Source organism: Melanotaenia boesemani, chromosome 13 (genome assembly GCF_017639745.1).
Source record: "Melanotaenia boesemani isolate fMelBoe1 chromosome 13, fMelBoe1.pri, whole genome shotgun sequence".
Classification (NCBI taxonomy): domain Eukaryota; kingdom Metazoa; phylum Chordata; class Actinopteri; order Atheriniformes; family Melanotaeniidae; genus Melanotaenia; species Melanotaenia boesemani.
The window spans coordinates 31,396,989-31,422,804 of record NC_055694.1 but is presented as its reverse complement, the minus strand read 5'-3'; the positions used below and the strand labels follow the sequence as shown (position 1 = coordinate 31,422,804).

The 25,816-nt window shown below is 42.8% G+C and overlaps 1 protein-coding gene across 1 annotated transcript in view; it reads left to right on the top strand.

Annotated features, from left to right (window-relative positions):
- LOC121651480 (peptidase inhibitor 16-like) overlaps window positions 1–25,370 on the top strand; it is an 81,519-nt gene extending 56,149 nt beyond the window's left edge. Inside the window, exons 2-6 of the mRNA XM_042003714.1 lie at window positions 18,687–18,837; window positions 19,037–19,104; window positions 19,209–19,318; window positions 20,490–20,581; window positions 22,559–25,370. Coding sequence (XP_041859648.1) covers window positions 18,687–18,837; window positions 19,037–19,104; window positions 19,209–19,318; window positions 20,490–20,581; window positions 22,559–22,965 — 828 coding nt within the window. The 3' untranslated portion in view covers window positions 22,966–25,370. The remainder of the gene's footprint in view (window positions 1–18,686; window positions 18,838–19,036; window positions 19,105–19,208; window positions 19,319–20,489; window positions 20,582–22,558) is intronic.
- Window positions 25,371–25,816: the final 446 nt, after the last annotated feature.

Here is a 25,816-nt window from a genome sequence, read left to right as displayed (position 1 = left end):
TATGTTGAGACCCCCAAAAATGCAATTCATTTGACGGAAGAATAATAAGAATAATTAAAGCTGCAAGCAGCGATGAAGGCCCTCGCACCTCTGGCGCCGCTCTGGCCTATTGCACCGCCCCCTCGGCCTGCAACCTCCCTCCCCAAGCAAGCTCGCTCTGGCTGGCAGCCGTACGCTCAGTCGTCCCCATGTTTCTGCCTCGTGTGGTCATTGTCTCTCTCTGACCATCATCTCATACATCAATGGGCCTAATAATGACATCAGAAGTGGTCATGACCTTGTTCTGACCAATAGTGTGAAACAAATCCAAACACAATCATGCTTTTAAGATCTGCAGATATCAACATGGCCAGTAGGTGGAGCTATAGTGTTTGATCTTGTACTAACATGTTGAGGTTCGGACTTTAATGACAACTGCCAAGTATCACGTCATTGGGTCAACCGAGTCCAGAGTTATAGCCACTTCCTGTTTGATGGCGAGGGACAGAAACCTCACAGGCAGCCATTTTATTCATGATGGTGTAAGCAGTTTGTTATATTGTGAGTCATGTGTTCATCAAGGATAATATTGATGAGTTTGAGTAGGTGTGTAGGGTTTTCAATGGGATAATAGGGGTACTTCCTGTTTCCAGGGGGCGGGGCTATGGCGTTGAAAACATCAGGACATGAAGAGGCTTTTTGGTTTGTACTGGCATGTTATATAAATATGCCACATTTCATGAATGTCAGTCAAAGCAGTGGTTGGAGCTGATAGAATAAATAATTATAGGGGGCGCTATAGAGCCACATAACCAGCATATGTCTATTTAAATCAGTTCCAGGCCTGACCACTGTCCTTCCTGCCGAGTTTGGTGGAGACCGGGAGTACTATGGGTCAGTTGCAAATACTTCCTGTTTCATGGCGATGAACGCCATTCGCCATGGTTTTGCTTGAGGAAGGAACTTGAGGATTGTTTTCGGTAGTATCACGAAAGAGTTTGACCTGATCTGAAGCACTTTTGAGTGTGTGGAGTTCATTCCTGAGGAGAGGGACCCCAGTGTCTGAAAAAGACACTTCCTGTTGAAAGTGGGCGGGGCTTAGACCAAGACCAGAAGTAGTTCAATGTATCTGTTCAGGAACAGACCCTGAGTAATTACTGTGAGTGTGATGGTGATTGGATGAAAATTGAGGGATTTATACTGATTAATGATGTCATGGCGTTTTATCCAAGTTTGTCATTACGCCACCGTCTGGCCATGCAGCGTTGAGCAATGTCCAGGTGACAACATCTGGACATGTAGATGTGGTCAGCATGGAAATGACATCAAACGGGGCCATTTTGGTCAAGATAGGTTGTTTTATATGTAAGTTATGTCAGTTTCGTCTCTCATGGCGAGATATCAAAGTTTGAGGCCACGCCCCCGCCATGCCCTTTCTCCTTTGAGAAAGTTTTGCATAACTTTTGATCACACATGCCTCTGGAAGCTTCAGAGTGATTTTGAGGTAAATACGATATAATCTGTAGGAGGAGTTCGTTCAAATGCAATGGCAAGAAACAGGCCAAAATGACCCTGAAAATGACACGTTTTACAAAATGGCCGACTTCCTGTTGAAATTAGCATAATAGGTGTAATGGACAGTTTTGTGCATCCTGGCATAGTAAATCAATGTGGTGAATTTCATGCATGTCGGTCCACGTAGGGGGCGAGGCTGGTTGATCAAAATATTGTAGGGGGCGCTATAGAGCCACTATGTCACTATTCCAGCATATGTCAATTTGGCTCAGTTCCACGTCTGAATACGATCCTTCCTGCCGAGTTTGGTGGAGATCGATGGTACACCGGGTGAGTTACAAGTACTTCCTGTTTGATGGCGTCGGACCAAGATTCGCCATGGTTACGTTTGGCGAAGGAACTTGAGATTTTTATTGTAGTATCATGAAAGGGTTTGACCTGTTGTGAAGCACTTTCAAGTGTCTGGGGTTCATGCCTGAGGAGAAGGACCACGACAACTGCAAAAAAGCACTTCCTGTTGAAAGTGGGCGGGGCTTAGGGCTAGACCGGAAGTGGTCATATGGGTGTGTTCGGGACCGGACCATGACTAAGCCCTGTGAGTTTGATGGTGATTGGGTGAAAAATGAGGGAGTTATAGTGATTGATGATGTCATGGCGTCTTATCGAAGTTCGCCATGGCGCCACGGTCTTGCTTTGCAGCGTAGAGCAACAGTCTTCACCGGATATCATCCCCAACTTGTTTTCAGGTGTCTGATGCAGTTTGACCCCGGTTGTGTTCAAAACGTCAGAGAAGTGGGTCTTCGAGTAAAAAACATGACTTCCTGTCGCCAGGGGGCGTGGCCTATTCATAATCCAATAATGACCACGTAGATGTGTTGAGGATGGGACTAGTATCATACGAGGCCATTTTGGGTCAGAAAAGTTGTTTTATGTGGGAGTTATATCAATTTCGTCTTTCATGGCGAGACATCAAACTTTGAGGCCACGCCCCCTGTACGCCGTTACTCCTTTGAGAAAGTTTTGCATAACTTTTGATCACACATGCCTTCTGAACATCCTGAGCCATTTTGGTGTCAATACGATAATATCTCTAGGAGGAGTTCGTTCAAATGCGAGGTCAGTAAAACGCCAAAATGGTGACTTTGACCCAAAATGGCTCACTTCCTGTTTTTTTGAGAACAGTTCTCCAAGAGGATTTTTTGTTCTGCCGAGCATTTCGAACAAGTGTAGCAAATTTCATGAAGATTGACGACATGCAGTGGCGGGGCACCATAAATAGGTGGCGCTCTCGTTCAGTTTTGCCCGAACAGTCCCGAGCACCCCAAAATATGAAATTTTTCACATTCCTTTGGGGGGGTACGCAAAATTTGGTGAGTTTTGGGGTATGTTGAGACCCCCAAAAATGCAATTCATTTGACGGGAGAATAATAAGAATAATAATAAACGCTTGCATTTCAATAGGCCTTCGCACCGCCTTCGGTGCTCGGGCCTAATTAAAGCTGCAAGCAGCGATGAAGGCCCTCGCACCTCTGGCGCCGCTCTGGCCTATTGCACCGCCCCCTCGGCCTGCAACCTCCCTCCCCAAGCAAGCTCGCTCTGGCTGGCAGCCGTACGCTCAGTCGTCCCCATGTTTCTGCCTCGTGTGGTCATTGTCTCTCTCTGACCATCATCTCATACATCAATGGGCCTAATAATGACATCAGAAGTGGTCATGACCTTGTTCTGACCAATAGTGTGAAACAAATCCAAACACAATCATGCTTTTAAGATCTGCAGATATCAACATGGCCAGTAGGTGGAGCTATAGTGTTTGATCTTGTACTAACATGTTGAGGTTCGGACTTTAATGACAACTGCCAAGTATCACGTCATTGGGTCAACCGAGTCCAGAGTTATAGCCACTTCCTGTTTGATGGCGAGGGACAGAAACCTCACAGGCAGCCATTTTATTCATGATGGTGTAAGCAGTTTGTTATATTGTGAGTCATGTGTTCATCAAGGATAATATTGATGAGTTTGAGTAGGTGTGTAGGGTTTTCAATGGGATAAAAGGGGTACTTCCTGTTTCCAGGGGGCGGGGCTATGGCGTTGAAAACATCAGGACATGAAGAGGCTTTTTGGTTTGTACTGGCATGTTATATAAATATGCCACATTTCATGAATGTCAGTCAAAGCAGTGGTTGGAGCTGATAGAATAAATAATTATAGGGGGCGCTATAGAGCCACATAACCAGCATATGTCTATTTAAATCAGTTCCAGGCCTGACCACTGTCCTTCCTGCCGAGTTTGGTGGAGATCGGGAGTACTATGGGTCAGTTGCAAATACTTCCTGTTTCATGGCGATGAACGCCATTCGCCATGGTTTTGCTTGAGGAAGGAACTTGAGGATTGTTTTCGGTAGTATCACGAAAGAGTTTGACCTGATCTGAAGCACTTTTGAGTGTGTGGAGTTCATTCCTGAGGAGAGGGACCCCAGTGTCTGAAAAAGACACTTCCTGTTGAAAGTGGGCGGGGCTTAGACCAAGACCAGAAGTAGTTCAATGTATCTGTTCAGGAACAGACCCTGAGTAATTACTGTGAGTGTGATGGTGATTGGATGAAAATTGAGGGATTTATACTGATTAATGATGTCATGGCGTTTTATCCAAGTTTGTCATGACGCCACCGTCTGGCCATGCAGCGTTGAGCAATGTCCAGGTGACAACATCTGGACATGTAGATGTGGTCAGCATGGAAATGACATCAAACGGGGCCATTTTGGTCAAGATAGGTTGTTTTATATGTAAGTTATGTCAGTTTCGTCTCTCATGGCGAGATATCAAAGTTTGAGGCCACGCCCCCGCCATGCCCTTTCTCCTTTGAGAAAGTTTTGCATAACTTTTGATCACACATGCCTCTGGAAGCTTCAGAGTGATTTTGAGGTAAATACGATATAATCTGTAGGAGGAGTTCGTTCAAATGCAATGGCAAGAAACAGGCCAAAATGACCCTGAAAATGACACGTTTTACAAAATGGCCGACTTCCTGTTGAAATTAGCAAAAAGGTGTAATGGACAGTTTTGTGCATCCTGGCATAGTAAATCAATGTGGTGAATTTCATGCATGTCGGTCCACGTAGGGGGCGAGGCTGGTTGATCAAAATATTGTAGGGGGCGCTATAGAGCCACTATGTCACTATTCCAGCATATGTCAATTTGGCTCAGTTCCACGTCTGAATACGATCCTTCCTGCCGAGTTTGGTGGAGATCGATGATACACCGGGTGAGTTACAAGTACTTCCTGTTTGATGGCGTCGGACCAAGATTCGCCATGGTTACGTTTGGCGAAGGAACTTGAGATTTTTATTGTAGTATCATGAAAGGGTTTGACCTGTTGTGAAGCACTTTCAAGTGTCTGGGGTTCATGCCTGAGGAGAAGGACCACGACAACTGCAAAAAAGCACTTCCTGTTGAAAGTGGGCGGGGCTTAGGGCTAGACCGGAAGTGGTCATATGGGTGTGTTCGGGACCGGACCATGACTAAGCCCTGTGAGTTTGATGGTGATTGGGTGAAAAATGAGGGAGTTATAGTGATTGATGATGTCATGGCGTCTTATCGAAGTTCGCCATGGCGCCACGGTCTTGCTTTGCAGCGTAGAGCAACAGTCTTCACCGGATATCATCCCCAACTTGTTTTCAGGTGTCTGATGCAGTTTGACCCCGGTTGTGTTCAAAACGTCAGAGAAGTGGGTCTTCGAGTAAAAAACATGACTTCCTGTTGCCAGGGGGCGTGGCCTATTCATAATCCAATAATGACCACATAGATGTGTTGAGGATGGGACTAGTATCATACGAGGCCATTTTGGGTCAGAAAAGTTGTTTTATGTGGGAGTTATATCAATTTCGTCTTTCATGGCGAGACATCAAACTTTGAGGCCACGCCCCCTGTACGCCGTTACTCCTTTGAGAGAGTTTTGCATAACTTTTGATCACACATGCCTTCTGAACATCCTCAGCCATTTTGGTGTCAATACGATAATATCTCTAGGAGGAGTTCGTTCAAATGCGAGGTCAGTAAAACGCCAAAATGGCGACTTTGACCCAAAATGGCCGCCTTCCTGTTTTTTTTAGAGCAGTTCTCCAAGAGGATTTTTTGTTCGCCTGAGCATTTAGAACATGTGTAGTGAGTTTCATAAAGATTGATGACGTGCAGTGGCGGGGCACCATAAATAGGTGGCGCTCTTGTTCAATTTTGCCCGAACAGTCCCGAGCACCCCAAAATATGAAATTTTTCACATTCCTTTGGGGGGGTACGCAAAATTTGGTGAGTTTTGGGGTATGTTGAGACCCCCAAAAATGCAATTCATTTGACGGAGAAATAATAAGAATAATTAAAGCTGCAAGCAGCGATGAAGGCCCTCGCACCTCTGGCGCCGCTCCGGCCTATTGCACCGCCCCACCAGCCGGCAACCTCCCTCCCCAAGCAAGCTCGCTCTGGCTGGCAGCCGTACGCTCACTCGTCCCCATGCTTTCTGCCTTGGGTGGTCAATGTATCCCTCTGAGGATCACCTGGTACTTCAATCGTCCCAGTAATGATATCAGAAGTGTTCATGAGCATGTTCTCACCAATTGTGTGAAACAAATACAAAAAAAAGCATGGTTTTAAGATCTGCAGATATCAACATGGCCAGTAGGTGGCGCTATAGTGTTTGATCATGTATTAACATGTTGAGGTTGGGACTTTATTGACAACTGCCAAATATCACGTCCTTTGGTCAACCGAGTCCAGAGTTATAGCCACTTCCTGCTTGATGGCGAGGTACCGAAACCTCACAGGCAGTCATTTTAATCATGATGGTGTAAGGAGATCGTGATATTTTCAATGATGAGGTCTCCAAGAATGATATTGATGAGTTTGAGTACGATTTTAAAGCTGTCAATGGTAAAACATGTGGTACTTCCTGTTTCCAGGGGGCGGGGCTATGGCGTTAACAACATCTGGACGTGTAGATGTGGTCAGCATGGAAATGACATCATACGTAGCCATTTTGGTCAAGATAGGTTGTTTTATATGTAAGTTATATCAGTTTCGTCTCTCATGGCGAGATATCAAAGTTTGAGGCCACGCCCCCGCCATGCCCTTTCTCCTTTGAGAAAGTTTTGCATAACTTTTGATAACACATGCCTCTGGAAACTTCAGTGTGATTTTGAGGTAAATATGATAAAATCTGTAGGAGGAGTTCGTTCAAATGCAATGGCAATAAATAGGCAAAAATGACCCTAAAAATGACACTCTTTTCAAAATGGCCGACTTCCTGTTGAAATCAGCCTAAAGGTATAATGGACAGTTTTGCACAGTCTGGCATGGTCAATCAATGTGGTGACTTTCATGCATGTCGGTCCACGTAGGGGGCGATGCTGGTTGATTAAAATATTGTAGGGGGCGCTAGAGAGCTGTATGACAAGAATTGAAATATTTGTCAATTTGGCTCAGTTCCACGTCTGACTACGATCCTTTCTACGGAGTTTGGTGGAGATCGATGGTACACCGGGTGAGTTACAAGTACTTCCTGTGTGGTGGCGTCGGACCAATATTCGCCATGGTTACGTTTGGCGAAGGAACTTGAGATTTTTATTGCTGTATCATGAAAGGGTTTGACCTGTTGTGAAGCACTTTCAAGTGTCTGGGGTTCATGCCTGAGGAGAAGGACCCCGGCATCTGAAAAAAAGCACTTCCTGTCGAAAGTGGGCGGGGCTTAGGGCTAGACCGGAAGTGGTCATATGGGTCTGTTCGGGATCGGACCATGATTAAACCATATGAGTTTGATGGTGATTGGGTGAAAAATGAGGGAGTTATACTGATTTATGATGTCATGGCGTCTTATCGAAGTTCGCCATGGCGCCACGGTCTTGCTTTGCAGCTTAGAGCAACAGTCTTCACCGGATATCATCCCCAACTTGTTTTCAGGTGTCTGATGCAGTTTGACCCCGGTTGTGTTCAAAACGTCAGAGAAGTGGGTCTTCGAGTAAAAAACATGACTTCCTGTCGCCAGGGGGCGTGGCCTATTCATAATTCAATAATGACCACGTAGATGTGTTGAGGATGGGACTAGTATCATACGAGGCCATTTTGGGTCAGAAAAGTTGTTTTATGTGGGAGTTATATCAATTTCGTCTTTCATGGCGAGACATCAAACTTTGAGGCCACGCCCCCTGTACGCCCTTACTCCTTTGAGAAAGTTTTGGATAACTTTTGATCACACATGCCTTCTGAACATCCTGAGCCATTTTGGTGTCAATACGATAATATCTCTAGGAGGAGTTCGTTCAAATGCGAGGTCAGTAAAACGCCAAAATGGCGACTTTGACCCAAAATGGCCGACTTCCTGTTTTATTTAGACCTATACTATAATTTCTTTTTTTGTTCCCCCCACCATGTGGAACATGTGTGCAAAGTTTCATAGAGATTGCTAACTTGCAATGGAGGGGCATCACAAATAGGTGGCGCTCTGGTTCAGTTTTGCCTGAACAGTCCCGAGCAGCCCAAATTATTAAATTTTTCGCATTCCAATGGGGGGGTAGGCAAAATTTGGTGAGTTTTCGAGCATGTTCAGGCCCCCAAAAATGCGATTCATTGTGCGAAATAAAAATAATAATAAACGCTTGCATTACAATAGGCCTTCGCACCGCCTTCGGTGCTCGGGCCTAATTAAAGCTGCAAGCAGCGATGAAGGCCCTCGCACCTCTGGCGCCGCTCTGGCCTATTGCACCGCCCCCTCGGCCTGCAACCTCCCCTCCCCAAGCAAGCTCGCTCTGGCTGGCAGCCGTACGCTCAGTCGTCCCCATGTTTCTGCCTCGTGTGGTCATTGTCTCTCTCTGACCATCATCTCATACATCAATGGGCCTAATAATGACATCAGAAGTGGTCATGACCTTGTTCTGACCAATAGTGTGAAACAAATCCAAACAAAATCATGCTTTTAAGATCTGCAGATATCAACATGGCCAGTAGGTGGAGCTATAGTGTTTGATCTTGTACTAACATGTTGAGGTTCGGACTTTAATGACAACTGCCAAGTATCACGTCATTGGGTCAACCGAGTCCAGAGTTATAGCCACTTCCTGTTTGATGGCGAGGGACAGAAACCTCACAGGCAGCCATTTTATTCATGATGGTGTAAGCAGTTTGTTATATTGTGAGTCATGTGTTCATCAAGGATAATATTGATGAGTTTGAGTAGGTGTGTAGGGTTTTCAATGGGATAAAAGGGGTACTTCCTGTTTCCAGGGGGCGGGGCTATGGCGTTGAAAACATCAGGACATGAAGAGGCTTTTTGGTTTGTACTGGCATGTTATATAAATATGCCACATTTCATGAATGTCAGTCAAAGCAGTGGTTGGAGCTGATAGAATAAATAATTATAGGGGGCGCTATAGAGCCACATAACCAGCATATGTCTATTTAAATCAGTTCCAGGCCTGACCACTGTCCTTCCTGCCGAGTTTGGTGGAGATCGGGAGTACTATGGGTCAGTTGCAAATACTTCCTGTTTCATGGCGATGAACGCCATTCGCCATGGTTTTGCTTGAGGAAGGAACTTGAGGATTGTTTTCGGTAGTATCACGAAAGAGTTTGACCTGATCTGAAGCACTTTTGAGTGTGTGGAGTTCATTCCTGAGGAGAGGGACCCCAGTGTCTGAAAAAGACACTTCCTGTTGAAAGTGGGCGGGGCTTAGACCAAGACCAGAAGTAGTTCAATGTATCTGTTCAGGAACAGACCCTGAGTAATTACTGTGAGTGTGATGGTGATTGGATGAAAATTGAGGGATTTATACTGATTAATGATGTCATGGCGTTTTATCCAAGTTTGTCATGACGCCACCGTCTGGCCATGCAGCGTTGAGCAATGTCCAGGTGACAACATCTGGACATGTAGATGTGGTCAGCATGGAAATGACATCAAACGGGGCCATTTTGGTCAAGATAGGTTGTTTTATATGTAAGTTATGTCAGTTTCGTCTCTCATGGCGAGATATCAAAGTTTGAGGCCACGCCCCCGCCATGCCCTTTCTCCTTTGAGAAAGTTTTGCATAACTTTTGATCACACATGCCTCTGGAAGCTTCAGAGTGATTTTGAGGTAAATACGATAAAGTCTGTAGGAGGAGTTCGTTCAAATGCAATGGCAAGAAACAGGCCAAAATGACCCTGAAAATGACACGTTTTACAAAATGGCCGACTTCCTGTTGAAATTAGCCTATAGGTCTAATGGACAGTTTTGTGCATCCTGGCATAGTAAATCAATGTGGTGAATTTCATGCATGTCGGTCCACGTAGGGGGCGGGCTGGTTGATCAAAATATTGTAGGGGGCGCTATAGAGCCACTATGTCACTATTCCAGCATATGTCAATTTGGCTCAGTTCCACGTCTGAATACGATCCTTCCTGCCGAGTTTGGTGGAGATCGATGGTACACCGGGTGAGTTACAAGTACTTCCTGTTTGATGGCGTCGGACCAATATTCGCCATGGTTACGTTTGGCGAAGGAACTTGAGATTTTTATTGTGGTATCATGAAAGGGTTTGACCTGTTGTGAAGCACTTTCAAGTGTCTGGGGTTCATGCCTGAGGAGAAGGACCACGACAACTGCAAAAAAGCACTTCCTGTTGAAAGTGGGCGGGGCTTAGGGCTAGACCGGAAGTGGTCATATGGGTGTGTTCGGGACCGGACCATGACTAAGCCCTGTGAGTTTGATGGTGATTGGGTGAAAAATGAGGGAGTTATAGTGATTGATGATGTCATGGCGTCTTATCGAAGTTCGCCATGGCGCCACGGTCTGGCCTTGCAGCGTAGAGCAACAGTCTTCACCGGATATCATCCCCAACTTGTTTTCAGGTGTCTGATGCAGTTTGACCCCGGTTGTGTTCAAAACGGCCAGAGCAGTGGGTCTTCGAGTAAAAAACATGACTTCCTGTCGCCAGGGGGCGTGGCCTATTCATAATCCAATAATGACCACGTAGATGTCTTGAGGATGGGACTAGTATCATACGTGGCCATTTTGGTTCAGAAATGTTGTTTTATGTGGGAGTTATATCAATTTCGTCTTTCATGGCGAGACATCAAACTTTGAGGCCACGCCCCCTGTACGCCGTTACTCCTTTGAGAGAGTTTTGCATAACTTTTGATCACACATGCCTTCTGAACATCCTCAGCCATTTTGGTGTCAATACGATAATATCTCTAGGAGGAGTTCGTTCAAATGCGACGTCAGTAAAACGCCAAAATGGCGACTTTGACCCAAAATGGCTGACTTCCTGTTTTTTTTAGGACAGTGCTCCAAGAGGATTTTTTGTTCGCCCCACCATTTAGAACAAGTGTACCGATTTTCATGAAGATTGATGACATGCAGTGGCGGGGCATCATAAATAGGTGGCGCTCTCGTTCAATTTTGCCCGAACAGTCCCGAGCACCCCACCATATGTAAATTTACGCATTCCTTTGGGGGGGTAGGCAAAATTTGGTGAGTTTTCGAGCATGGGCAGTACCCCAAAAATGTGTTTGAGTTTTGAGAAGAATAATAAGAATAAGAAGAAGAAGAAGAAAAAACGCTTGCATTACAATAGGCCTTCGCACCGCCTTCGGTGCTCGGGCCTAATAATAAACGCTTGCATTTCAATAGGCCTTCGCACCGCCTTCGGTGCTCGGGCCTAATTAAAGCCGCAAGCGGCATCCATCGGGTCCGAGCGGCCTGGACCCTGCCACCCGTCTCATACACCTTTTCCTAGCATGGTAGGTAACCTGGTCACATGGTAGGTAAAATGGCAAAACAGCCAGCTGAAAATCTGAAATGTTGATATACTTAGTTAGCATTTTTTGCTTGCATGCTAATTCTGCTAGCTAACATGCTATGTTGCCATGACAACAGGTGTTGTAATGCGTTAGGGACCCAACAAGTATGAATACTGTCAAGTTTGGTGCAGATCCCATCTATTTCTGTGGAAATATGAGCAAACCATGTTTTATGGCGAGAAGGCTTTTTCCGTCGGTTGCCACGGTTACACGCTTTCTCCTATTAGAAAGATTTGAATAGCGTTTGGTCCCCAACTTGTCATGAACGTTCCCACCAAGTTTGGAGTCGGTCGCCCGAATCCCCTCAGACTAGTTCGTTCAAATGGCAGTGAAATCCAAGATGGCGGGTACACCGTTGCCATGGCAACAGGTCTTCGATTGACTTCTTTGCTGCACTTGGGGTGGGACACGTATGAATGCTGTGAAGTTTGGTGAAGATCCCGTGTATTTCTATGGAGATATGAGCCAACCGTGTTTCATGGCGAGGAGGCTTTTTCGGTCTGTTGCCATGGTTACAGGCTTTTTCCTATTAGAAAGATTTGAATAGCGTTTGTTCCCCAACTTGTCAGGAAGGTTCCCACCAAGTTTGAAGTCAGTCGCACGAATCCCCTCAGACTAGTTCGTTAAAATGGCAGTGAAATCCAAGATGGCGGGCACCCCGTTGCCATGGCAACAGGTGTTCTATTGACTTCTTTGCTGGACTTGGGGTGTCACAAGTATGAATCCTATCAAGTTTGGTGCAGATCCCACGTATTTCTATGGAGATATGAGCAAACCGTGTTTCATGGCGAGGGCATTTTTCCATCGGTTGCCACGGTTACACGCTTTTTCCCATTAGAAAGATTTGAGGAGCGTTTGGTCCCCAACTTGTCAGGAAGCTTCCCACCAAGTCTGAAGTGAGTCGCACGAATCCCCTCAGACAAGTTCGTTAAAATGGCAGTGAAATCCAAGATGGCGGGCACCCCGTTGCCATGGCAACAGGTGTTCTATTGACTTCTTTGCTGGACTTGGGGTGTCACAAGTATGAATCCTATCAAGTTTGGTGCAGATCCCACGTATTTCTATGGAGATATGAGCAAACCGTGTTTCATGGCGAGAAGGTCATTTTCCGTCAGTTGCCACGGTAACACGTTTCCTGCTATTAGAAAGATTTGAACAATTTTTGGTCCCCAACTTGTCAGGAAGCTTCCCACCAAGTTTGGAGTCAATCGCACGAATCCCCTTAGACTAGTTCGTTAAAATGGCAGTGAAATCCAAGATGGCGGGCACCCCGTTGCCATGGCAACAGGTGTTCTATTGACTTCTTTGCTGGACTTGGGGTGTCACAAGTATGAATCCTATCAAGTTTGGTGCAGATCCCACGTATTTCTATGGAGATATGAGCAAACCGTGTTTCATGGCGAGAAGGTCATTTTCCATCGGTTGCCACGGTTACACGTTTCCTGCTATTAGAAAGATTTGAACAATTTTTGGTCCCCAACTTGTCAGGAAGCTTCCCACCAAGTTTGGAGTCAATCGCACGAATCCCCTCAGACTAGTTCGTTCAAATACGATGTGTGTAAAGTGCAAAAAATGGCAAAAAAATGGCCGCACACGCCAAGATGGCGGGCACCCTGTTGCCATGGCGACAGGTGTTACTTTGAGTTTTTTTGTCAACTCGGGGTGGTGCACGTGTGTGCCGAGTTTCGTCTTCCTACGTTGAAGTAGACTTCCGGGGCCCCATTCATGTGGTGATTTTTGGTGAGTCTAGGTGGCGCTGTTGAGCCAATTTTGCATTGAAGTGTATGCGGACCTTATAATATCCGAGTTACGCCGGACGTGACGTCTGTGCCAAGTTTCACAACTTTTCATGGTTGTTTAGGGGGTCAAATTTGGGGTCAAAGCGCTTAGGAGAACGAGAATAATAAACATAGCAGAAACAATAGGGCCCCGCCATACTTTGTATGGCTCGGACCCTAATAAACGCTTGCATTACAATAGGCCTTCGCACCGCCTTCGGTGCTCGGGCCTAATTAAAAGCAGGTTTTGTGAAGAGTGAATCAGAAAAAAACAGATGTTATTCATTCATAAGCAATACTGTAAATATGAGTTTAGTTCTTACTGTGTGAAAACCTTCCCAAAAAAGTACAGAACCAGAAGTTTCTACCCTGGGACTCTGTTAAGAAAATGAGTTGATTCATGACAGAAATCACGAAAGAAAAATTACTTTCTTTGAGGCTTTTTCTCATTTCTGGTCTTAATCACATGCTGCTCGCACACCAGCGTTTTCATCCTCCTTCCAGAACAGAACTGAATCAGCTTTCAGGTCACAGCTCAGTCACTGGACTCAAATACTTTACAGAACCAGTTAACTGAAAGTCATTATGAAGTTCAGTTAGAATCATCAAACTAGTGGTTCCAAGTTGAATGGGGCAAACACAAAAACACATGAAATTGATGGTTACAGCATATTTACCACCCATCATCAGAACAGGAAAGGGACAGTATGTCTGTGCTGAAGGCAGCTGCAGTAAATCAGTGCTGGTAACAACTACCCGACTGCAGCAGCATCTGTATCAGCTAGAGGCCGCTCATCACCAGATGGTGCTAAAAACGTAGCTGATGTTCAGAGAGTTGATGTGCAGAGTTGAAAACTTAGCATGAAAGCAGAGAAGTTCATCGTCCCAGAGATAACATGTGAAAAACTTCATTAACTCAGACTGGATCTGGTTAAATTTGCATTTAAAAGATGTGAGATTTTGTGTATCTTCTAAATCAAGATGCCAATACAAAGTATATACAGCAACACAGTGATTCTCAAGTTTTTTTTTTTTTTACAAGTACCACCTCAGAAAATACCAGGCTCTGTATGTACCACCTTTATGACTGACATTGAATTAAAGTAAGAGAGACCTAGCCTTATTTTTTATCAGGCACACTTGAAACAGAGGCAGGTTAGCTTTGAAATCTAATTTAATATTGAGTGGTAGCAGCTATCATTATAGAAGGAGTTTATCACCATACTTATTTTATTTTAAATTTGCATTGTGATTTTTTTTTTCCTATGGAGAATGCATTAATATAGTTACCAGTTGTACTGATAAAGTTATATTTAGAATCAGACCACAAGTGTATGGTATATGAGCAATATAATGAGTGAAGTTACTGGCGAAACACAAATTATGCAGCCCTCTGATGCCCTTTAATGTTAAATCACATTTTCTCTAGTCCATTATTATCTTTTTTCCATGAAGTCATGACTCATAGGAACCAAAATAAAAACCAGGGACACTTTTCTCAGATGTCCAAACATGTCATCTTTAACAGAGTTGTATTTTAAACATAAAATGGTCACGTTCTAGTATTTTCTGACAAAGTAAAACTAAGAGTGACAGGACATCATGACAATTGCTGAAGACGGAGAGTAATCTTCATCATTTAACTATTCCCTCCTCTCTGCTTCACATTGATCCTCCTAAATGTGTCTCAACATGCAGCTGATGGAGTGATGAACACTTGTTCTGGACTCTTATATTTTGTACGCTTACATCGTTTCTGAAGTTACCTAATGGCTTTCAAGCTGTTAGCTAGTGCTATGCTAGGTTGGCAAACCACAGTGATGTTGCTAACATGAACAGACGGAGTAACTTAAGTTACTTTTGCAATGCAATACAACTATAACGTAACATGACCGACGTAAACAAAGCACCGGTCACTATCATGACACATGGCAAACAGAGTTAAACTGAAACTGGAGACATGTAACTTTGCCTGAGAGGCAGAAAATCAGTTGGATAGTAATAGATGCCTCAGCTACGTAACAGCATGACACCATCGCAGCGCCTTTCTTAAAGTATAACCAAAACACGACACAACAAAGGAGGAGAATGGCGTCATCCAAGAGTTTGTATTCTTTCTTCTTGGTGTTGCTTCGTAACGACATTTTAAACTGAGATTTAATCAACAAAAAGAAAATATGTTGTTATAAACAAGGAGCCGTTCCGACACTGTTTTAATGCCAGGTCGCACGCAAAGTGACTTTTTTTCTCAACTAATCAACAGATTGCCGTGTGTCAAACTATACAATTTTGGGTTTGGTTGTTGGTTTGGTACCCAAACAGAAGGCTCCAAACAAAGATGGACAGGTCGCATATTAGGGTACCCTTCCCAGTTTGGCAAAAAAATAAACAAAAAAATACCATCCCCACCAGCCCCAACCCAACGTGCACCCAACAGTGGAAACGGGCCTTTGATGTAGGTATGTGTTTGTGTGCACAGGGTTGTGGGGACAGGGGGTGGGATAGGAGTGAGGGGTGTAATGCCCTGGTCCTTTTGGTGCCTGACTTGGGCATCAGGGTGGGTGCTGGCTCACAATGGGGAGGTTGTCTAGTGGGACCTGGTCCTCCTGATCATTGTGAGGTCCTCTGCCTTGGGTGGGTGGGTTGCTTTTGGGCTCTGGTGGCCCTGCGATCTGCTCTCTGTCTGCCAGTTACTGTGTCGTGTGGGTTTAATAACCAACAGCAACAGTTGATGTTTCTGTTGTTGTGATTAATGATTTTTTTTTTTTTTTTTTTTACAGTTTGTCGTTTTATTGGTGCTTCTGATGATTGTCAGTTTTGTTTTCTTAAAGATTTTGCAGGTGTTTTTTTTCATACGGGTGTAGCAGCTTTTATTTTCTGCTAAGATTGAACAGCTGATGCTCTTACCTTTATATCTGGTGAATACTCATTTTTCTGTTTTTCTTTTTTCCTCTCTCTCTCTTTACACTCTTTTTCTCTCTCATTTATTTTCTTTTGTTTACTCCATTCTTGCCAGGTTCAGCATAACTATGTAAAATCAGCAACAGACAAATTGAATAGCAAAGAATATTGCTTAAATTATCAAGAGGGGCCTTATATCCACAATGCTTTTCTTGGCAAAGCAAATTTGTTCAGCACAACACAGCAGCCAGACCATTATTCTGCTGCTACCATGCTGAGCAGGGCAAGGTAAAACAAAAATAAATAAAATATATATATATATATATATATATATATATATATAGTACCACTAGAGCAGGGGTAACCAACGCTGGACCTCGAGGGCCCCAATCCAGCGGGTTTTCCAGATTTCCATGCTCCAACACACCTGACTTAAACTAACGAGTCATTGTGGAGATCCTTATAGGCTGTTGGATCCATTTAATTTGAGTCAGGTGTGCTGGAGCAGGGAAATCTGGAAAACCCGCCAGATTGGGGCCCTCGAGGACCAACGTTGGCTACCCCTGCACTAGAGGAAACACAAGTACCACCAGTGGTATGTGCACCACTGAGAACTGTGGCAGTTATACATAAATTACAATGAGAAATTAGATTAATTGGATAATAACAGAAAGCATAGAGCTTGTTCTGTGTGTCCAATACAGGTTGACTTAACTCTAGTTTTTGGCTGTTGGAAAATCACAAAATGATTCCTGTTCCTTCTGCACAATTCTGAATCACAAAGGTCTGAACTTAGGCCCACTTCAAATTTAACACACTATCAATATTTTCTCTCTTTAGCAACTGATCCAGCTGGTTGCAGAGTTGCAGTCTTAAAAGTCCCATAAGACCTCATTTCCATGATATCATGGCTGGAACACACCCCTGTGTAGTGTTTCTCAACAGCTCACGTAAACATTTGATTACCTGTTTTAGTGTTCCACTACTACATGGTAGCAGTGTTGAATACATAGAGCAACTCGAACTGTAGGGTCCTCTTGGTCAGATTGTAAAACGGAGTACTTTAAGTCTGGCCACAGTCACTTTTACAGGTGATGATTTCATGCTCATGCTCATGCTCATGAGAAAGACATTTTTGGGAGGTTTTTTCCTTGTTTGTTATAAAATCAGTTGTTGCCTTTTTGGCTGCAATTAACTTTCAGCCAATCAGCATTAAATCAATGTTTTACTCAGTTAAATTCACCTTTATTTGTCCAGCAATAATCCATGACAAAGTCATCTCAAGGCAATTTTAAACAATCCAATTCATTGTAGGTCAGTTATAATCCAATTAAAGCAAATCTATTATACCACATTAGTCTAATGTATAGTAACTGAGTTCATGGTTTCCTAAATACAGACAATGGAGGGGCAAGAAATGCTCAACACTTAGAACTAAAGAATAATGGGCTCAACACACGGGAGGCAAAATCGCTCCTTCTCCATTCATTTCCTATGGAACCTGCGTGATGAGGTGAAAATCGCTGCCCTTCTCCAGCCAAGCGACAGGCGACATTCGTGCATGTGAAATGTTGCGCTCGTTCAGGTAGACGTGCACACGGGGCTTGCGACGCAACACAAGAAAATAGAAAAATGTTAAATTTTTGTTGCTGTCACCTGGCACTACAACCAATCAGCGAGGGGCTTCATGGACTGACCAATGAGAGCAGGCTAGACAGCGCAGTGTGCAAACACTTTGAACATGGAAGAATGGATCGTTTTAGCTGTTTCTGACTTTCCCAGACTTTACGATAGGCTACTTCACACAAAAATTATAGACATGTAAATAAAACGGCAGCTGTGTGGCGCCAGAGTGAATTTGTCTGAATGTAGGTTCTGGATTTATCTGGATCAGCCTTGAGGTCCGTCAAACGATGCTATTCACGATGCTGTTTCCTATACTCGGATGAACCGAGGGTTGTTTCTCTTTAATACAGTAAACAGCAAGATTTCTGTCAATTCATGCAAAATCTTCTGACTCTGCATCCGTCATCATGGACTGGTTTGAAAATGTCAAAATCCCCACCAATATCATAACCGCACTGCTGCCGTCGCTGCCATTTGTCGCACCCTGTGTGTTCGGTTTCACGAAGGTTGCGATGAGTTTCGTCTGTCACTGTTGTTCGTCACCTCTCGTGTGTCTTGCCCATAAACTTTTCTAGCTGTTTCTTCTAACATCATCATAGAGACAAAGGCATAAGGGTGGCAGAAACATACTGTACAAGGCTTCCAACCCAGTTTGAGATCAAAATATACGTTTTTCCACTTCCTGGTTGAGTTTCCACAGTCAAGCTACGTGATTAGGGGTCAAGAGTCAAGTTGATGCTATAATACATTTTTTGTCACTTCCTAGAGGATTTTTGATAGCTTAAATGCTGTTTTCTCTAACAATCACTAGAGGCTGTCTATAGGCCTGTCAGTTATCAGTTGATCAGACTTTTGTCCTATTTAATGTGCCATAATCTGCTAAATAGAGTCTATTATATACTGAAGTTTGACATTATCTCATACTGATGAACGAAGAGGCAGCAGACAGGCAGAGTCAGGGTGGATCAGGTGACACAGCAGAGGTCAAAATTTCTGAGCCTTCATGAAGGCCTCACACCAGGTGACCATATTTTTCTATAAAAGACACTTGTTGTTTACAGAAATGGGACTCAACTCTGAAGGTGATTGCAGAGGCTTATGCCGCTAAATGTATCTGGAACCACAACCCAGACCTGAGAGATGTTGGAGAGAATCTGTTTGTTGGCAACGGGCCGCTGGACCTCGCAGAGGCTCTGGAGAAATGGTTCCTGGGTGAGTCATCTTACGCACCTTCCTTACTTTGAACAGCAAACAGGAAGGTTTGCCAGAAAAGGGGTTAAAAAGAAAAGGAAGGTATATTTTTGTTTAAAAAAATCCATTTGAAAGCAGAACTTTTAATAAAACTGGAATACATCTGTTGTGCAGTATTGATACCACAGCTGATGTCATGTATCTTCTCTGCTGTGTGCAGAAAACCTGGACTACAGCTACCAAAACAACACCTGTGATGAAGATAAGATGTGTGGACACTACACACAGGTCAGATACAAACACGCAGCATTCACACACACATATGCATGTGTGTGTGTGTGTGTGTGGATCACATCATCTCAGTTTAATCTGTGTGTGTGTGTGTGTTACAGATGGTGTGGGCAGACACACACAGAGTTGGCTGTGCCATCCATCACTGTAACACCATGGACGGACTGGACTGGGAGAGAACCAACTTCCTCGTCTGTAACTACTACCCAGCGTCAGTAATACCACACTATCAAACTGCAGCAAGTCCTCCCCCTTGTGGACAAATATATATGTACACACACACACACACACACACACACACACACACACACACACACACATATAGATAGATAGATAGATAGATAGATAGATAGATAGATAGATAGACAGACAGACAGACAGACAGACAGACAGACACACACACACACACACACACACACACACACACACACACAGATAGATAGATAGATAGATAGATAGATAGATAGACAGACAGACAGACAGACAGACAGACAGACAGATAGATAGATAGACACACACACACACACAGACAGATAGATAGATAGATAGATAGATAGATAGATAGATAGATAGATAGATAGATAGATAGATAGACAGACAGACACACACACACACACACACATACACACACACACACATAGATAGATAGATAGATAGATAGATAGACAGACAGACAGACAGACAGACAGACAGACACACACACACACACACACACACACACACACACACAGACAGACAGACAGACAGACAGATAGACACACACACACACACAGATAGATAGATAGATAGATAGACAGACAGACAGACAGACAGATAGATAGATAGATAGATAGATAGATAGATAGATAGATAGATAGATAGATAGATAGATAGATAGATAGACAGATAGACAGACTGACAGACACACACACACACACACACACACACAGACAGACACACACACACACACACACACACACACACACACAGATAGATAGATAGATAGATAGATAGATAGATAGATAGATAGACAGACAGACAGACACACACACAGATAGATAGATAGATAGATAGATAGATAGATAGATAGATAGATAGATAGATAGATAGATAGACAGATAGACAGACTGACAGACACACACACACACACACACACACACACACACACACACACACACACACACAGACAGACACACACACACACACACACACACAGATAGATAGATAGATAGATAGATAGATAGATAGATAGATAGATAGATAGATAGATAGATAGATAGATAGATAGATAGATAGATAGATAGATAGATTATTTATCTTGTCTAAGCTTGGCTGTGTTGTGGCTCTGAAATTTAACGTGACATTTGTATGTTTTATGTGAATTTTTGTCTACATGTGTTCAGGGGTAACTTTGAGAACGAGCAGCCGTATGTAGAAGGTGACTGGTGCTCCCAGTGTCCTGAAAACCTCCAGAAATGTGAAAACAACCTCTGCGGTAAGTCACGTCTTGTCATTGTGATCCATCCACATCTTTAGCTCGCAGGTGTGTCGATGTGTTAACTTTTTATCTAAATCCAAATAGCTCCACAGTCATCAAAAAGAAAGTAATCCTCATGTTTTTATACATCAGGATATGACAAAATAATCATCAGGTCCTTATCAAGCTTTACGTCAGTCCTGTAAACAGTTTTATTTATTTAACATAAATGAAGCCAAATGTTAAAACCTGTATTCTTCTCATGATCCAGCCGCTTGTAGAAGCTCCTCCAGCAGCAGGAAGGTGCAGTAATGGTTTTTATAGATGATGTTAACAGCGTTTCTCATGGTTGTGGTGGAATTCTGCTCCACTCTTCTTCCCAACGTTGCTTCAGTCATTGAGCTTTGCAGCATTGGTTCCTTCAGCTCTAGAAGGTCCCACCACAGCATTTAAACCAGGATGAGGTCTGGACTTTGGATCATGTCAACACCTTGATTCTTTTCTTTTTCAGCCTTTCTGGTGTAGATCTGCTGTTTGGGATCTGTTGTCTGTTGCATGAGACAGTTCCAGCCAGGCTTTAGCTGCAGACAGATGAACATCACAGCAAAACTCAGTCGTGCTGTCATTCTGTGTGTGTCCTTGCATCAAATCATGAACTGGTTTCTGTTTTTATTAATGTAGTCAGTGAAAACACAGAAAATAATTCCCTTTCATTTTTGTGTCTTGTCAACTGATAAATTAAAAATGTCCCTTTTTGTTGCATTTTTAAAAACTTTCTAAATGTTTTGGAAATCAGAATAGTTTTTTTTTAAAGTCCATTAATCAAGCGCTAAGAAGATTTTTTTAATTAGCATCTTTGTACAATTTATATTAATATCAATAAAATATTAATGGGAGTTTATAAACTAAAAGGTATATTCAGTTGAATTGATTGTAACTAACCCAGGTCACCTACATACCAGGATTAATGACACCTTCTGGCTCACACCAAATAGCATCACCTGTCAATCATTTAAAACACAGTGGATTCATGACAAAGCAAAGCAGAGATGCTGCTGAAAACAAAGAGTCAAAAGCTAAAAAAAAAGTTGTTTTTTCATTCTGTCAGTATGGAAATGTTTTTATAGGAATTATGTTTGTTTATTGTTATTTATATTTATTTATTTATTATTTTTGATGAATATGTGAATTGGGAGAATATGTTTTATTGGGATTTACGTCCACAATCTGCAACCCACCCAGGTTATAATGTTTCTAATGTGGGAAGAAACTAATAACAGCAGCATGAAGCAGGCACGTTTTTGGAAACATCTTACTACAAACTCACATGTTTTTAGGAGTTTTTTTTAGAAAGTGATTTGCTAAATTCAGGTCAACACAAAGACACAATGCCAAAAGCCTTCTCCACATCATCAACAGCCCTGGAATCTTCTTCTGTGGTGTCTTTTTTCGTAGCTAAGAGCAGAAAAACCTTCAGCAGCTGTGAAACCTCCTCCTCCTGCTGCTGCTGATGTCCTCCATGACGATGACGGACAAAAATTCAAATGTTAGCCTGAGGACACAGTTTGCAGCAGGTCAGATTAAATGGAAACAAACCTTATTGTACAGGTTGTGTGAAAAAAGCTGAATCACAAATATGAGTGGAAATCCACAACTTGCTGCTTTTTTTACACGCGTTGCTAGAGACAATATTTACCATCACGTCCTATTATGGAAAAGTCTGGAGGGAAAACAACAGGAGAGGACATCGTCAACATTTTTAACAAACTTTTCCATGAAAATGTTTGACATGAATTTAATCATGGACTATTCAGACTCAACATGTTCCAACCAAAATGGCTTTGTATTGGTGAGGGGGTACTTGGCTGACAAATTATACCACATTACTGAAAAGAGTCTGAGAACCACTGCTTTAAATTAGGTCTAGCTTCCCTGAAGTCCTTGCTGGATGATGTAAGAAAGCTATAAAAAATTATTTTCTTCTTTGTGTTATAGTTCCCGACACTGAAGATGAAGAAGTGACAGATGAACTTTCCTCACAGCCTCCAGAAATCCTTCCTACTAAATGGACCGACTCCCCAGACCAGCTGGCCACCACTGCCAATATTTTCAGTATCCTATCCACCCTCGTTACAAGAGACTTTGAGGGCACCCCACCTCCAGAAACCACTGCTGAGGCTGCGGACTCCCTTAGAACCCCTTCAGCAACACCGGAACAAGAAGAGGAGGCTGAAGAAAACAATGAGAACCAGGAGAAGGAGAAGAAGAGAGAAGAAAGTACAAAGAGGAAGGATGAGATATGGGTGGGATTAGAGCCCAAACGAATACCTATACCATCTGCTGGGTCAATACTCACACCTTCAGTCCTGTTAGCCTCTCTGACTGGAATCCTGACGCTGTGAGGAGAAAGAGGAGAGGTGAAAGAAGAGGAGAACAGAGGAGACAATGACTTCTCCTCACCTCTGCTGTCTTACATCGACTGCACACTGTTAACCCACCCGGCAGTAACAAACATCTCTTCTGTAGAAAAAAATAGGTCAAATAATGATTCTCTCTCATTAGTAAACAGCAGCTGTTTTCACATCTGCATGGAGTCTAGGCTGAGGTCTGGCTGAAATAATGTCAGCATAACCTGCTTCAGTCCACCTGGAACACTACCTGACATAGAGCTAAAAGCACCGTTTTCACAGGAAACAAGTTCACATTGTGTGTTGAGGATTTTTAAGTACTAACTAGAAAAATGGGACAAAACTAATGTGTTATTCCTAAATTTAAACCTTTTCTAAAGCAACCTTTCAATTATCATCTTGATCTCTTTGAGTATTAAGATCAGTTTGTGGAGCTATATCAGAATGTGGTTAGCATTAGCCTAGCATAAAGACTGGAAACACAAATTTCAGAGACATAACTACATTTATGATCACTCATTTCTAATATTTGTAGCTGACAAGTTCCCAATAAACCTGCCAGCTGCACGGTTCTGATGCAGATCTTGTTTTGTGTAATGGAACAACTACATTCTTGGAAAAACAACGTAAGAATTGGAATACACAAGAAGCACTCTCAGCTTCAGCTGTGTCTTCACATGCTAACACCCTCAAAGGCTGAAAAGGTCACATCGGTTATTTGTTGGCGCCCTCTGACAACAGCAATCCATCTGCATCCTGTCTCTTGTCTGAGATCTCTCCAGTAAATGTCAGTCTGATCTTGATTCTCTTCTCATCTCTTGCTTTCACACTTTCTCTATCTTCGATAATGTCCTCTTGGGTTTCTTTGCTGAGTCGGCCATAGCGGTGGCATATGATGTGAGGCAGTAAAGCAGAACACTGCTGTCACATGATGCTCCAGGCTGGAAGAAAAATAGTGAAACGTGGTTTCTCTGCTTCAGGATGCTGCAGGGCAGCAATGGCTGGTTATGTTCTGTTGCTTTAAGAAAACACTGTGTTACTTTCTGACTATAAAATATGTGTTTCTCACTCATTTGGTGACACAGTGACATTTATTATGTACATTCCTGGAGAGGTTGTTCCCTGCAGCATCCCGAAGCTGAGAAACCACACTTTTAGCTTCAGGAGGCTGTGTCACCTTACAGCTGAGTTCTATGTACCGTGTCACACTGGATATAAACACACTGGCCATTTAGAACACACACCATGATTCATTAAAGAAATGTGAAAATGGATTAACCGTCTATGGGAGGCGCGTCGCTGAGAAAATCTGCCAGGGGTCAGTAGTGTGCCTTTAAAGCTGGCTCACGCTCTGAATCACTGCATCTCACTGCGTCTTTTTCTTCCACAGTGACACAGATTGGGGCAGAAAGTCAATCAGCTGATGGAACAGACATCAGTTTGATTTTTGTTAAATGATTTTCTCAGCATGTAGTTGACCATTCAGCCATGTTTGGATAGAAATGAAGCAATAAACATCAGAGGAATAGCCTAGCTTTTCCCCACCTCCAGTCTTTGTGCTAAGCTAGGCTTGTATTGTATCATATCATACTTACAACTATTTAAACATGTCTCACCTACTTCAGCTCAAATTAAAGCACACTGTGATCAAAATAACTGCCCATTTTAACCAAGTGTGTTTAAATGGATCATTTCAGAGATGCTGCCACAGTCTGACTACATTTAGTGAAATTCTTTTTAAAGACTAATTAATCTATTTTACCAGGTGGAAAGTTCATCAGGGGATTGAAAGGTGTTATGGTGGGGGTGTGCACACTATTGTCAGCGAGAGGATTCTTAGTTCAGCTCATGTTCTTCTCCAGTACTTTCTGTGTAATTATGATTTTCACTTTCATGGGTGAAGGTTTTGTAACTTCGACAGAAAGCGACACCTGGAAAAAACTGTCATCTGACTTCAGGATTTTTCATGTTTTCACTGCTGACCGAGTGGAAACAGCAGAATAATTCAGCATCTCAGATCTTATGTTGGACTTTTGTGTCTGCAGGGTGAGGATGGTCGCAGTTCTTTCTCCAGTAAAATTATTCTGATATACATGATCATCAAATGTGGGAAAACTGCTAAATGGGCACCATTTTTATTGTGATTTTTGTGTTTAAAACATTTGAAATGTAGGAGAAATATTTGCTGAAGAATCTTTGTTGTGTTTGAACTGACGACCCTACTCTTCTTTCTATTGTACACGTTATTATATGTGAGACTGGACCTACAACTGGACATCATCTCATCATTTACTCATCTCTGCTACACCATCAACTGGAAATGACCACAATTATCTTGGATAACTTTTAGCAAAGATGATGTAAATGTCTGTAATATAAGATTAATAAAGACATAAACTTCTTTTGTGTTTCTTGGAAAGAGAGATTTGTGAGCATGTGTTTGCAGATGAAGAAAAAAGTTGTTTTCATTTATAGAAACAAACTAAAAGACTTTTTTTTTTTAAAAAAAACTAAAGCTTTTCTAAAGTCATTTTGATTGATGTGAAAATATTTCACTGTTAATTGATGACATATTTGCTGCACTGTTGTGAGTGTTTATGAAGAAAGACAGGAAAGGAAGGAGGAAGAAGAGAAGAAAGAGTGTTGGAAGAGATGGAAATGGAGAAGCAAGAAAGACTTGGAGGGAAGATGTTAAAATATTTATTGCTAATTGCTCTTGGAGCTGCCAGGCTGTTTCTGGTGCTACATTTACTGACTGTGTGTTTGTGTGAGAGCGTTTTCAAGTGTGTGTGTTGCCTGTAGCTCCTCCATAAACCTTCACGTTTTCTGTATTTTCTATTCATGC